The sequence below is a fragment of the Silurus meridionalis genome, chromosome 17 (genome assembly GCF_014805685.1).
Source record: "Silurus meridionalis isolate SWU-2019-XX chromosome 17, ASM1480568v1, whole genome shotgun sequence".
In the NCBI taxonomy this organism is placed as follows: domain Eukaryota; kingdom Metazoa; phylum Chordata; class Actinopteri; order Siluriformes; family Siluridae; genus Silurus; species Silurus meridionalis.
In genome coordinates, this window is record NC_060900.1 from 4,815,601 (window position 1) to 4,828,100 (window position 12,500).

The following is a 12,500-nucleotide window of genomic DNA, read 5'->3' on the forward strand; positions in this document are numbered from 1 at the left end:
CTTTGGCAGTGTTACTTATACAAATGTCATGCCAACAACTCTGAAGATGCAAATAAAGAAACATCGCGAGAGAGAGAGAGAGAGAGAGAGAGAGAGAGAGAGAATAAGGGGTGAAAGTCATGAGTCATTGGTCATGTTATTATTAGGTGTACGCAGTAAAGACTGAGTAATAATAGTCCTACTTTCTGCAGTAAGTAAAGACTGCTGTATAAACTGTGTGTAACATAATGATGCTGTCTGTTTCTGCCTCTGTATTAGAATTGAAACCTGAAGTGGGCGTGGCCTAAACACTAATTGAGATGCAGTATGTGCATAAATAGCTTAGAAAGAAAGAAAGAAAGAAAGAAAGAAAGAAAGAAAGAAAGAAAGAAAGAAAGAAAGAAAGAAAGAAAGAAAGAACAAATTAAGGAAGGAAGGAAGGAAGGAAGGAAGGAAGGAAGGAAGGAAAAAAAGAAAGAAAGAAAGAAAGAAAGAAAGAAAGAAAGAAAGAAAGAAAGAAAGAAAGAAAGAAAGAAAGAAAGAAAGAAAGAACAAATTGAGGAAGAAAGAAAGAAAGAAAGAAAGAAAGAAAGAAAGAAAGAAAGAAAGAAAGAAAGAAAGAAAGAAAGAAAATAAGGAAGGAACAAATGAAAGAAAGAAAGAAAGAAAGAAAGAAAGAAAGAAAGAAAGAAAGAAAGAAAGAAAGAAAGAAAGAAAGAAGGAACAAATGAAAGAAAGAAAGAAAGAAAGAAAGAAAGAAAGAAAGAAAGAAAGAAAGAAAGAAAGAAAGAAAGTGTTGAGATCTTCATTACAGCTGTTGTTCGACACATGCCTGCTGTTTGATAATGAAAAATGTTGGCGCCCCAGTAGGATTGGTGAGGCTCAATAATTATGTGTGTGTGTGTGTGTGTGTGTGTGTGTGTGTGTGTGTTGCATACGCTGGTTCCACTTTCGTTCAGAGTTGTAAATCAGCCTCCACTCAGCCCTCCTGCTGTTTTAACCACTAACCCAGGTATGAAATCTGATTTGTGACCTCGGCTCAGATTTCTTCCTCCTCACCCTCTGCAGCTCCCTGGGGGGGTTGGGTTGGGGCATTTGTCTGCACTTATACAAACAAGCACTATCAGATCCGTTTACCCCAAACAACACCTCCACACGAGGGAGAAAGAGGCCTTGTCTTACATATTAACACACACCCACCCACACACACGCACACAACTAATGCTGGCATAATAAGACAAAATATTATAGGAAAATAATTCATAAATTAGAGATAATGTAAAGCAGAGACACAGTTACCCTGAAGTTGTTTATTTTCCAATTCCAACACTATATTATTGACTATATAAAATAGTTTTTATTTTCTCATCATTAGGAGACCCAAACCTGTTCCAGCATGGCAATGCCCCTGTGCACAAAGCCAGCTCCATGAAGATATGATTTACATTGGTTAAAGTGGAAGATCTCCTGCTATAGAGCTCTGACCTCAACCCTACTGAACACCTTAAGAATGAATCAGAATGCTGGCTGCACCCCAGGCCTCCTCATCCCGTCTACATCAGTACCTGATTGGGTGATTATGGTCAGGAGTCTGCAAACCTTTGTCTATATGAAATTGTTAGAGAGCAGCCATATTGATAATGACATATCTGATACAGATATTCCATATGAGTAACACTAACATTAAAAACACATATTCTCTTACTAAGTATTCTTAAGGAGACTGCCAAATTGTCAGAACATCTTCAGTAACATAATCTTTCTCATGTAAAATCTGTAGGAAAATTTTTTTTTTTTTATTAAAACAGAGGTATGCCATGATGGGTCATAAATTAGACATGAGGAAAAGTGTGAGTTTACTTTTCTCTCTCTCTCTCTCCTTTTTTTTTCTTCTCAGCCTCTCTGGTAGGCATTAATGAGAAAGCAGCACTTAATTAAGACAAGAAAATCTGCTTTTAATCCTAAACAGCTGCTACTGACCCTGCCTTGATCATTTAGCTGATTTTTTTTTGCTGTAATTCATTTCCTGCCTGGCTGAAACTGACACACTCCACCTAACATGAGGTGAATTAACAATTAGTAAATTAGTAAAAGTGTATTTGACCAAAAAGTCAATAGACAAAAGTGATGTTAATCTGAAGACCATCTGTTATTCATATATAATATACAAAGGAATTTTAAAGCCATTTTTTTCATCACCATGGCTCTGTTTAATTCTTGATTCCGAATTTGGTAAAGATGGTTTTTAATTGTCTACAACTGATGCAAGTGTAGTCACAGCTTAAGCACAATGTGTGATTCTGGCCACGATTTGGTCATCTGAGACAAACTTTGACAATCCTAGAAGATTCCTTTAATCCTATGCGAAAATCTGTAGTCATTGATGGCTGGTTTGGCATGCTCACCTGACGGCCAATTAATGGCCGTTGCGATCATTTTGTTTGGCTGTGATTAGTAGAACCAAGATCCGATAGGAGAACAGATTTCTAAAATCATCTGCCGTCAAAACTACAATGAATCCCCTGGTCAGTTCTTCATGTTTTGCCTCAATGGTGATATCAGTGGCAGTCATTCCTTATCTGTTACTTTTGTTGGGTTGACTAGCACATCCATGATTGCGATTAATAGTTATTTATATAAAGGGGTCAAGTTTACAAATGCAAACTGCCATGTCTTACTCTTACAGTCTAAGAGACTGCACTCCAACAGACTTTTTTTTTTAAGGAAACCAGGTTCAAATAAATTGAATTTCCAAGCAATGGCTACACCATTCTGAAAGCTGAACAAAGACTGAGACTGTACTGCTCATGGATATTTCTACTGATGCACTAAGGTATTGTTGATAACCCACACCAAAAAGAAAAAAAAAAAGAAAAACAGAACAATAGGTAATGTGTTAATGTTAATGGCCAAAGTCTAAATTCTCAGACTATGATTTTTTACATTTAAAAAATTTTTAATCCTAACAAATGAAATGAAATGACTTTTATTTTATAGCAATTTTAACAATGAACACTATCACAAAACAGCTTTACATGGATATAGCGGTAATAAAAGAAAGTATAAGTTTGTCCTAATTAGCGAGGCAGTGGCGACAGTGGCAAGGAAATACTCCCTGAGATGCCATGAGGAAGAAACCATAAGAGGAACCAAATTCAAAAGGAAACCCATCCTCATTTGGGTGTCACCAAATGTCCATTAATTACAGTTCATCGTTTTTACGGTGTGCAGTGACTTAAATCTAATCTAATCTTAAATCTGATCCAAATCTAAACCCCTGTGGTGGGAAATATATATATATATATATATATATATATATATATATATATATATATATATATATATATATATATATATATATAGATCTTACAACATAATGTTTCACTCTCAGGAAATAAATAATGATGCAAAGAACCCAAGAGGAACCTTTTTGCTACAGTTGAACTACACAGTCACCACTCCTCCTCAGGTTCCCATTCAGATTTTTATTTGAATTAGGTTTTTTAGCTAGTTTAGGGACATAAGTTTGTATTTGGATGGTGGCTTATGAACTTTGGACATATTTTGGACTTAGGCAACAGTAAAAGGACTTTGGACTTACGTAGCAACTTATGAACTCTGCTCCCTACTTGGATTTGACTTGAGCAGTACCTTACGAATGTTGGATCTACCCTCAGCTTGGACTGCAAGGTAAAGGAAAATAACATCCCAAAACCAACATTATTACCAACCATGATCAAAAATAATTCTAAGCCCAGTCTCTGCATGTTGTGGCCTTGAACACATAGGGCTGAGGTCCAAAATAAAGATAGAACAGATCAAAGCATGTCCATGAAAAAAACTGTGTATTGAGAATCAGGATGATGATTGAAGACAACAATGACCACAGTTACTTACAGTTTGTCCAGCATGTACAGTCCAGCGAAGGAGCCGTTTCTCAGGACTCGGATGCGGTTGTTGCTTAGGTTTCTGTAAAACAGAGCGAAAACACACAACCTTTTTAGCCCTAAAAGTCCGTATTAATGTTCACACAGAAACTGAAAATGAAAAAAATAAATAAAAATGTTGAGGCCAAATCCAAGACAAATATGCCTTTGGAATACAATTGCTCAAACAGGCGTTCTCAAGCACACACCCTCACATAAAAACTTAACATAAGCACCCACACAGTCACACATGGGACCAAGACATACATATCCGCATCCAAAAAAAACACAACGATAAAGTAAACACCCTAGCATATTTGAAGTTCATGCATCGAAATTAGTCTCTCTTCATCACACGCTTGTACAAAGGCTTCCTCACATACCGTCGCTGCAAGCCCTAAATGTAGTGTGCATAGCCTAAGATCCATGCCTGTGTATCCAAGAAATGCCGGGGGGGGGGGGTAATAAAAACCCAGAAACCTAACCAGACCGGAGACCACCGGCTATGTTAGACGCAACTCATCAGTTTCCACTAGCGTATAAAACAACAAGAAGTGAGTGGAACGGCTTTAATGAACGGAGGCACTCAAGTGCCTGGAGAGTCTTATGAGGCATTTAAGAAGACGTACAGGATATCGGGGACGCCGCATAAATACTCGCGCAGACCTTATTAATGTAATAAGGTCCAAATATTTAAACAAAAAGGAAAAGGCGCACCAGCAAAAAGAACAAGCGTGTGCTTGGTCTGGCGTTCGTAAAAATATGCAGTAAGATAAACAAGAGAGAAATGAGTGAAAAATAATTCGAGAGGGGGACAGTAGCCAAACGCGAGTTGAATAAACTCGACAGTGGCGGGCGACGACCGCATCAGCTCCAGTTAATCGAGCAAGCTGCATCCAATTAATCCACTCAGGCGAACAGAAAAAAAAAAACGGCGGGGTGAAGGAAAATGATTGGAGGGAAGGAATTATCGCCGTGGATACATTTTTACATCAAAAGGAAGTCGTCGTCCACATCGGGCGTGTGGCGCGGAGTGGTGCGGCTATTCGCCGTGACAATTACACCTCTCAGCAGTGACTAATGGCCTTGAGAGTGGGAGCAGGGGTTATCAGGGGTGAAAGAGAGACAGAGAGGGGGGCTAGAGGATATCTACAGATAGACAGTGAGAGACTCTTTGTCACCCTCTTACACACACTGGAGCTATAAGTATCTGTCACATTTGCCACTCGGAAAGTGGCTTTAATAGTGTGTGTTTTTCTATGTCTAAGGTGACAGCCTTTAAAAATGCCCCCCAACACCCCCTTTCCACAGAGCCTTTTTACCCCATGGGAGCTTAATTGGCTTTAAATGCTGTTCTTGGGACAAAAGTGTGTTTCCAATCCACATGGCGGAATGCAGTGGCAGCATGTTAAAACACAGAAGTGTACTGTGTGTGTGTGTTTTCCTGTTAGTATATCGCTTGTTAAAAGTTATGGGAGAAAAAAAAAATACCCTGCTTTCCCAAGCATAATCAAGACATTAGCGAATAGTGGCCTGTTCTGGTTTAGCACGTGATGTACGACAAATCTCGTCACACACCGTCAGGCATGGTTCGTCCCACAGGATATGATATTTAATAATTGGAATTTTCATTTAAATAACCAAAAGTCAAATATCCAAGTTCTCCCATAACCTTTTGTTCTTTTAATACAACGCTGTTGAATTGTTGAATCTAATTGGTCAGAAGTTGAATCATTCAAGGCTAATAACTTTTGATATATTGATATAGGGACATTTAGTAGTGTAGCATGGTAGAAATAAGTCTCCAGTATTCAGCATTATGTAACAGCCTACAGGTTTCATGAGGACAAAGAACTTTGTGCATTCCAGTTTCTCACCAACATGACAAGCTTCTTTTCAAGAGAAAGAGGAAGACAAAATATATGCTTACAGCTGTTATAACATAAGTGAAAACAGAAAGCATCTGTTCTTGCCAACATTCCAGACAATATAGAATTCACAAGAAATGTATGACCTGTCGCTCATATAAAATATTTCATACTACAATTCAAAGCCTTTTTTTTGACAATACAGTTATATCCGATGTAGTGAACATATATAGCGATTAGGAGGTCACTGGGTTTTTGTAACGAAAACTGAAACCTACAAAACAACCGTGACACAAATTGGGAGAAATGGCATTAAGTCTTAAAAAAATAATTCAGAGAGGAAATTGTTTTAAAAAAAGTTTAACCTAAAATTTCCTGTCATCTTTACTACTACCACATTACTAGCACACTAAGAAGCTAGTTAGCTAGAAAAGCCAGCTAATTAGCAAGCTCATATTTTACCAAGGACAACATTGGTGTGTTTGATATATGTTTGTAAATTGTGCCGTTATGAGACAATGTTCATTGTTAAAAGCGCTATACAAATAAAAATGAATTGAATTGAATTGAATTGAATTGAATTGAATTGAATTGAATTGAATTGGTGGGTGGTCAGGGCCAGCAAAGCCTTCTCTGCTGGCCTAAACACTATCAGAATATTTGTTCCATGAAATTGTATTAATTTATTCCCAACACTTTATTTTCTTCATTTCGTAGCGTTTCTCTTGGTTGCGCTGCTTCCAGTACGTGTATGTCGATGTTAGATTTTTTGTTCAATCAGATTTCAGCCTGCCATTGTTAATCTAATCTGCCCAGAGCCTGCAAAGTCAATACTGCTGGCTCTTTGGCCATAGAGAATATTAGCAACGGGTCTGTTTTTTTAACCAATCAGATTTCATATTCGCCTCACAGGGCAGTTAGCTGGCCTAGAATACCGTCAGCATTTTCCCATCCTCTGATTGGTTGGTCATAAGGGGGTTCGACTGGCAAAACCTCTCTGTAGCGCTCTGCACACATTAATAGATCTGTTAGACTTTTTTGTATTGATGGTTTCTATAATTGCGACGTGATGGTGGTATTAAGAGGTGGATTAAGGCGGGTACGTCCCCACTGAAGGCCCTGGTACCAAATGCACGGCCCGCCACTGATATACGGTGTAACTAACGTAGTGAGAGAATCCACACAGCATAGTTAACTAGATCTAAGAGTATTGAAGTGGAAAAGAATTGAAGGAAAATTCTGTGTCTGAATGTGTATACGTTCTTTTTCGAATGTCTATTTGACTGCACCAGTCAAATCTGATCAAAGTGAGAAGTCCTAATACAGCCGTTTAATAGGGTCAAACCCAATTAGCGCTGAGACTAACAAAATCGCTTTCTGACAACAGTCTGGCCACTAAATTAATTACAGCCTCCCATCCTACCCACACACACACGCTATGGTTTATGAGTCATCTCCTTTTTAGCGAAATTTGCTAACGGTTCTTTGAAGCACAGATTTCCATAGAGGCTGTTAAGTCTTGCTTAGTCCTGTAGTAAGTTAACTGGTAAGATGAGCATCAGCAACTAGCAGACAAAATTTGCAAAAAGGAGCTAAACCTTTTTTAATGGTGCCATTGCCCAATCTGGAAATTCTTTTCATTGCAAAATGGCTAACTCTCGAAAAACAAATCTAGTTCCTTGACCAACATGCTGTTAATGGAGTGTCAGAAGCTGTGAAAACACTTAGGCCATGTCCAGACTAATACGTTTTTGTTTAAAAACGGATATTTTTCTTTGCGCTTTGGCCTTCCTTCCTTACCGAGAGGGCGGTTTTAGTCAACAAAAACATAGCTTTTTGAAAACGCTCTCCAAAGTGGATACATTTGAAAACAGTTTTTGGGACGCAGTGTGGACTCTGAGGATGATGCATTTTTAGTCGTTGCTGAGACATTTCATGGAGCTGGAAAGTAAATAAACATCAGACGGTAATGGCACAGGTCCAGATTAGAGTAGACGTAGCCTTAGCCTTAGGCCTTAAGGGCCCAGCAGAGTGGTAGCAAAGTGGTGCTGGCATTTAAACTCCTGATCTTCATGAGTCCAAATGCATTGGTAGATTCCTATTGATCAGGAACTGTGTATGTGGTTATGTTTGGTATGGTAAGGAAATGGACAGACATACAGTATGAAGGAGAGACCATGAGAGATCACTGGCAAAGAAATAAACTGCCTAATTGATTCCAGAGCTGCTAGAAGTACAGACAGTGATAAGTCACTGGTGAGCAAAAAAAAACGAAAAAAAGAGCTATTATTTAGAAAGTGAATGTCTGTACACACATGTGTGACTGCTTTGTGCACTATGAGCTCATGGACCGCAACGAAAGACGAGCGATGAACCTATGTCAGGACACGCATTAATAACCGTGTGACTCGCGGCTAGTCCATTTTCAAAAAGACTAACACAGAGAATAAATTGCAGCTCTGGGGAGATGTGCATGAAGCATGCTACTTCGCTCTCCTTCCGAGAACCGTGTAATGACATGAGGGACATTCAGCAGCGTTCGCTATCGAACAGAATAAACAGCCACACACAAACATTACAGACCCTCACACACATGCACACACACACACGCACACACAGCTTCTTGAAGAAGGCCCATCTGTAAACAGTACGAAAATAGGCGCTGCACCCGTTCAGGCCAAACAGGAAGCAGACAAAATGAGCTGTTTATACGCAGCCCAGCTGCCTGGGGTCGAGGGTCAACCTGGGAGCACTTCCTGCAGCAAAGCATGATGGACAGGCATAGAGAGGAAGAACAGGTGGACGGCAGAATTGGAGGAAGAGAACTGAGGAGTGGAGGAAGGGACGAAGGCATGGGGCAGGTCACCGTAAAGGATGCAGAGACGACAAAACACACAGACACACACACACACACACACACACACACACACACACACACACACACACACAGACACACACACAGCACATTTTTGCGAAACATCTAAAATTTTATGGCTTTTTTAAAGCCATAAAATGTTTAATATTTGATTCTAGATTTGATTTCGGCTCAGAGGATTCAGCTTTGAGGTGAACCCAAATTTTATATCCCTCAGTTATTTTATGTCCTTGAGTAGCGGAAAGGCCGACTTAAGACACAGTGGTGTAAAGTATTTGAGTAAATGTACTTAATTCCAAGTCATTGTTGGCTACTTTCTAGTTTTACTGAGTATCAAAGATAGAAGCAACTTTTACTCTCTGCTCAACTACATTTATGATTCAATAGATGTAATTTTTACCTCACTATATTTGCATAGACAATAACTGTTACCAATTACATTATGCACCTCTGTTGAAGATGTCATTAACACTCCCCGACTCACATCTTTTTTTTGAGAACCAGCTTTTGTTGAAATGTAAAAATATTGCCGTTACATGAGACTGAGCGGTGCATCAAATAACAATCAGCTCTAAATATTTGTTCTTAATTTATCTAAAATAATTTACCCCAATTTTTTCATTTTATTTGTTCATTGAATACTGATGGCAATTTGTGACACGATACTGTAATTCTATTTAAAACTTGAAGATAATTTTTTAAAAGAATCCTTTATTACATTGTCTTATTTTTTATTTTTTTACCCTCTTGTTTGACCTTTGTTTCATTCCCGGCACGTTGAAGATGCTGTTGTGTTGATAGTTAACGTAGCGTTGATGTGTACAACTTGATTTGTATTTTAGGAAATAAAACCTCACAAGTGAACTGTTTTGGGCTTTTCAATAATCATGTGACTTGGTGTTAAGAACTAGCGCATCTTTAAGCCTACATTCAATATGAGTCAAATACTCAAGTACTGTTTAAATCAGATACTCCAATACTTTTACTCAAGTCATATTAGAATTGGTGATTTTTAACTTGGAGTAAGTTTTACAAAAAGGTATCTATACTTTTACTCAAGTATAATTTTCAGGTAGTTTTTACACCTCTGTCACGATGTGAGGTTTGGACAGGTTTTTGCTTAGCTTGCACAATTTGAGTAGCCATCAGCGACAACAAAGCCATGACACAAAAAGAGTTTTACCTCAGGGATATACTGCTTTTCTGCGATGCTTGGGACACTCACCTTAGTTGTTTTTACAAAAATGGCGTAATTTAGTCTTTTACCTTTAACCTATTTTTTTATTTTTGGTCATCTAATAGCCGGTTGGTTTGTTTAGGGGAAAAAAAAAAAGTGGAATGTTTGTGTTTGTGGAAAGTTATTATAAGTGGCTGGTCTATAAAAGAAAGCCTTTATTAGTGTGTGGTCAGAGTCAGAGCTCTCGATATGTGATTATTATGTGAAATATGTCAGCTGCATAAGCCACCAGAACTTACTTACCCACTAAACCAGCAACTGCTTTAGTCTCTCAGCCTAGCTGCACATTAACTGCCAGCTCTGTTGCCTGTGTGCGCTTGTGTACCGATGGCACTGTGCCCTGTTCAGCTCCACCCTGCCTGAGCTTTCCTCTGTCCACTGGTGGTTCAGCTCAATTTGTCTCCTCTGACCACAGTGCCTGAAGTGGAGGATGCTCACACTGACTTCACCCTGGCATGGTTACCAAACAGAGAAAGGACTGGAAACTATGTGCAGAGGAAATGGAAACTTGGTAGCTTAAAGAGGGGAAAACATCTAAAAGCATTTCTAAGATGCAGTACTATATGGATACAGCACTATGAATAATATATGAGTAAAACCAGGCATTGTAGCATCAAATAAAACCTTATATTATATGTTTTAATGCCACATACGTACACTACGTAGGCTTTCCAGAATTGGCCGATTCGAACGAGTCTGCGTAACCCGATACTACTTTTGCCCCAAAGGTAAAACTAAAGGGCAAGTGCTTGGGCCCCGTGGTCAAACAGTCCCAAAGGCAAATGGGTATCAAGCAGAGAATGTTGTCTGCGAACGAGCTTTTTTGTGTCACTAATGATTAAAAAACTATATTGAAGTATGGTCTGTAATTTGTTTAAATTTACTTTTGTTTTTATTTTTTAACTTAAAAGTTATTTTTATCCCAAAATTCTTTTGATACAGTGGCAATAAAATAAATATTTTATTTCTACATATATTTAAGATTTTATTTCTCACACGTACACACACACACAAACACACACACACACACACACACACACACACACACACACACATACATATATAAATATATAAATCCATACACAGTACAATATTCAATCGAATATTTTTCCATAAAAACCACTCAAAAGAAAATACAATAAAAACTACTCATTATTCATGTCTAATGTTTACTCTTGATGGTTTATATTCTATGCACCTTGGGCCCCCAGTAATGACATTTTCGTTCTGCTGTATACTGTGATTGTGGATGAATGACAATTAAAATTTAGTTTAACAAAAGTTTAAAGTTCTATAAAAAAAAATTCAATAACAAGTTCAAACATTCAAATGTAAAGAATTTAACAGAATAGAAATAGAAAGAAATTCAACAAAACTTCAGTCCACTTGAGTTAGAAACAAGGTTTTAAAGGGTTGTTAGAGAAGTCAGGTTTAATGGTGCCTTTTGCAATTATGACACCCACTGCACATTCATTACGGGCTCAGCAGAGTCGGAGTAAATGTGGTGAAAATGAAACCCAATGGGCCACGCTCTATATTCCTTACACCATATAAGTCTAAACCCAGTTCCTTCAGTTTATAAGAACAGCCTAAACAAACCCCTGCATGTTATAATGCAACTCTTTATGTTCCAAACAGCCTCTGTAATTTATCATGGAACCTTTAAAATGACCATATATATCGGTCGGGCTTCCCATGAGACTCTCTGAGGGCCTCATTTTCTCCCAGACAGTCGCTGAAGCCTGATTATCCAAACTAGTTTTTTTTTCCGAAGTTAAAGATAATTAAGGGCATTAACTGACAACAAAGGCACAGTCATAGGCAGCAGTTCAGTTTGGTTCGCTTGTGCGATCTGTTTAAATGAAAACAGGTGGAGTGAAGGAGACGGAGTATACACACGAGCAATATGGGTTTATAAAGGAGTGCAGCGCAAAACCACAAATTGTACGAGAATTTGTTAGGAGGCGCAAACAGAGTCGGAAAAGATTAAGGCAAAGGGTTCATGAAGTTTTTTTAACTCGGGGAAACAAAAGTATAAAAATATATATATAAAATAAGATATGAGAAATATATAATATATATAAAGCAGAAAATGCTTCGGAATACAAAAAAAATATATAGATAAAATATAATTAAAAAATCCATGAAATATTCTTGTATTTTTGAATACATTTGTGTATATATATATATATATATATAGAATATTTCATTTATTTTTCTACTATATTTCACCTATATTCATTTTTTCTTGTATTTTGAAGCAGTCTCTGCTTCATATATATCATATATTTCTTATATTAATTAATTTATATTTCAATTTTATATTAATACATTTCTATATTATATGATCTTATCTTCTAATCATGTCTGTAATCAATCTATTCATTTCAAACCTCTTGGTTATGTTTTTCTTGGACACCTCTATAAAAAACAAAACTGGGATAAGCAAATGTTCTAAAAACCTGACTCTGGATGTTCTCAAATCAGATGTACACACCGCTGCACTTTTGCTTTTTCTGGTAGAATTAAGGAAGCAAATGCGACAGATCAAAAAAAAAAAAAAAAAAAAAGCCTGTGGCAAATGTGTTACTATGTCTCTCTGCTGGATTGAGATT

The 12,500-nt window shown here is 37.7% G+C and overlaps 1 protein-coding gene across 1 annotated transcript in view; it reads right to left on the reverse strand.

Annotated features, from left to right (window-relative positions):
- The window catches only part of adgra2 (adhesion G protein-coupled receptor A2), a 59,346-nt gene that overhangs the window by 29,439 nt on the left and 17,407 nt on the right, over positions 1-12,500 (reverse strand). The window contains exon 2 of the mRNA XM_046870352.1: positions 3,877-3,948. Coding sequence (XP_046726308.1) covers positions 3,877-3,948 — 72 coding nt within the window. The remainder of the gene's footprint in view (positions 1-3,876; positions 3,949-12,500) is intronic.